The sequence below is a fragment of the Tupaia chinensis genome, unplaced genomic scaffold, assembly GCF_000334495.1.
Source record: "Tupaia chinensis unplaced genomic scaffold, TupChi_1.0 Scaffold144119_1, whole genome shotgun sequence".
NCBI classification, from domain to species: Eukaryota; Metazoa; Chordata; class Mammalia; order Scandentia; family Tupaiidae; genus Tupaia; species Tupaia belangeri.
Genome location: NW_006203974.1, coordinates 560,467 through 563,428, shown reverse-complemented (window position 1 = coordinate 563,428; position 2,962 = coordinate 560,467). Strand labels below are relative to the sequence as shown.

The 2,962-nt window shown below is 61.0% G+C and overlaps 1 protein-coding gene across 1 annotated transcript in view; it reads left to right on the top strand.

The window, feature by feature from the left end:
• The window catches only part of MBP (myelin basic protein), a gene marked incomplete in the record, with an annotated part of 48,955 nt that extends 46,039 nt beyond the window's left edge, over window positions 1-2,916 (top strand). Inside the window, 1 exon segment of the mRNA XM_014583165.2 lies at window positions 1,449-2,916. Within this exon segment, the coding sequence (XP_014438651.2) occupies window positions 1,449-1,493 (45 nt within the window).
• Between the last annotated feature and the right edge of the window lie 46 nt (window positions 2,917-2,962).

Here is a 2,962-nt window from a genome sequence, read left to right as displayed (position 1 = left end):
TCTGCAGCCAGCAGGGCCTGAGAACAGGCTGCTGCTTCTCCTCCAGGGGGTGCCACGCGGCCTCTCCCTCCTGGTAGGCAGCCAGGCAGATGCCTGCAGGCCAAAGGGAGCCTGCTGTCTGCCGGGGAGTCTTCACTGCGCCCTCCGGCAGCGGGTTCCAGTAGTACGAATTCTAGGTGCTCTTGGCTTCAAGAAGGGGAGCGTTGCTGTCACTCATCCTGTTCCAGAAATCCCCGTGGGCCCACAGGAGCAGCAGGGCACACAGAGAGGGCGTGCTGGGCTCTAGCTCCCTGGAGATTGGCTAGCTGGGCGGGGTCCTTACCTCCGAGCTCAGAACACAGGACCTCTCCCAATGGGGGGCACTTCTGCACAGCTGGGAGGGGACGCTGGCTGCTCACAGGCCTCGTGGCAGGTCCTCGCCTTCTCCTGTGCTAAGTTCGGTGGCCTGCGCCCAAGGAGACCCAATACTCAGGCCCACAATGTGAATGCCAGGCAGAGGGAAGCTGGGGCCCGCGGCCCGAGTCCCAGGAGCTGTTTGATCCTGACCCCTGTCGTTGGTGCGGTCTTTGGGAAAACTGCCCACCCCTTTGGCCTGTAGCCACTCAGCAGCAAAGCGCAGAGAGGAGGGCAACATGGGGACAGCCAGCAGAGCCCCCCACCCGGGCTCTTCTGCCATCTGGAACCCGGTGTACTCCGGGCATAGTGTGAGTTTGGGGGCTCAGGAAATCTCTGAGACCCATTTTTCATCCACAACCTTAGACAGAAGAGGGAACCCCAAACAGAAAGAGGTTAAAATGTGAATGCCAAGAAAAACGTGCAGTCGTCCGTGTCAATGGAGGTGAACGCCAGAGCGACAGTCAGCGACCCCTCCTGGAGAGCCGCCCCACGCCTGGCTCCCTCCGCGCCAATCTGATCGCCAACTCATTTCCTTGTTTCAAATGGTGTCTGTCCAGAAAACACGTCAATTCATGGGCTTACGACCCTCTAAGCCGAGGTCTGCGGGGTCGAGCGGTCCAGGAGGTGACGAGAGGGCGGATCCGAACATGTTCCAGGCACCTCCGCTGCCCTGCCTCCGCGCTGCGGCCTCCTCGGGGAAGAGGCTGTTTCCTCCCGGCTCCGACAGGCCCTCGGCTCCCAGCCCCACAGCTGAAGAACGGCGAGGCCGTTGCCCGCAGGCACAGGGGCCGGCTTCTCACCCCAGGCCTGCAGCGCGGAGTCCAAGGCAGCGTCTGTGTGCGGGTGTCCAACTGGGGGGAATCCATCTTAGCCACCTTAGGGTCCCGGAAGTGCCATGCCATGAGCACTGGAGGACTCAGGTGGGAGCAGTGACAGAAAGGACCAACTGTGTGGCATTTCTGCAATCACGGGACCCAGACAGCATGTGGCCAGGTGGCCAGAGGACAGGGCCCTGGGGGAGCTGCTCTCACAGACCCTCTCTTCCTTTTCAGGGAGGAAGGGACAGCCGCTCGGGATCACCCATGGCCAGGCGCTGAAGCCCCCTCCGCTGCCGTCCCAGCGCCCTACCCTCAGCTTCTCAGCATAACCGCCTTCCGCCTTAATCCGCGCACCCTTCCCTAGACATAGCGACGCCTCTCCCTAGCCCGCGGGCTGTGCAGGGTCCCGCGGCGATTTCTGGCCAATGATTAAGAGACAGCGACAACAGAAAACGGCTACGCTGCCACTTCCTGTGTGAAGATTTCACTTGGAGTATTCGCTCACTGCCGCGTGCCCCAGATGCACGTCGGTCTCCGTGCCTCGGGGTCGTCCCTCCGAGGTCACCCCTCCATCTTTGGACTTGCTTTTGCACTTCCGCTGGGCGCTGCCATTGAGGCGCTGCCGTGGAGACAGAGGACATGGCGGGTGGAGGACTGTGTGATCCAAGCTTCCTTTGGTTTTCTTTTCTGCCCTTCTCTCACCTCCTAAAGTCGACTTTATTTTTCCTAACAGGGTTAGACAGTCAAGGAGTGGCTTAGTACACGTGGGAGCTTTTGGTACGTGAAGTGCGGGCCGGGCAGCTGTTTGAGTCCAATGGGGGGCAGCACAGAGGGGGCGCCTGGGTAGGCTGCTCCCCACCCCCATTAGCGGAATTTGTGAGTGGCAGAGGGAGGAAAAGGAGGCCCAGTCGGGCTGGGCAATGGCACGACAGGAGACAGGATCTTGGAACCGGTGGTGGAGAGACAGTGCGGCCACCATTGCCGCTGTCCCTGCACGCAGTGGTGACTGGGTGGCCTCGGAAACTGGCTCATTCCCTCACCAGAGCCCAGCCGAGCAAGCAGGGAGCCTTGCGCATCTTGGAGAACCTGGGAGTCCTCTGGGCAGCCTCGTGGCCACACTGGCCCTGAGTCACGCTGAGTGTGCCCGGGGTGCTTATGATGGCAGTGCACAGACACACTAACCCGCGAGACCGTACTGCACAGACACTAACCTGCGAGACGCCATCCGCCCGGTGCACGCGGGCTCGCTGAGTACTGGCCGCCCCGGAACCGAGGAAAGCTCTGGGGCCGCCCTTCCCTAACCCGCTGACCTTCTCCCGCACCCCTCCCTAACCCACTGACCCCCCTTTTGATTTTAGCATATCTTCGGTAGGCCCCCAAGAGCCCACACACCCCCTCCCTTCTCCCTTAGAGAAGATGAGGACTAGGCACCGAGCGCCAGGACCCGTCCTCGTAATCCCGTGCTAATTCTGAATGCAGAGTGTGGGTTTAATATAACGTCTATTAACATAGAGCCTCAGTGGCCAGAGGGTAAGAGAAAAAGAGGGACGGAATTCCTGAAACGACACCCCACGCAGCTCACCACAAGCTCGCAGCGTCTGAGCAGCTGCCAGCTGTGCGAACCCCGAACCCCTCGCGGCTACTCCGGGCAGTGCCGCGACGGCGGGTTCCTGAACACGGAAATAAAACGATAAGCTGTTAATGTCGTTGGTGTGGGCGTCTCACTCCGCGTCGCCTGAGCAGCTAGC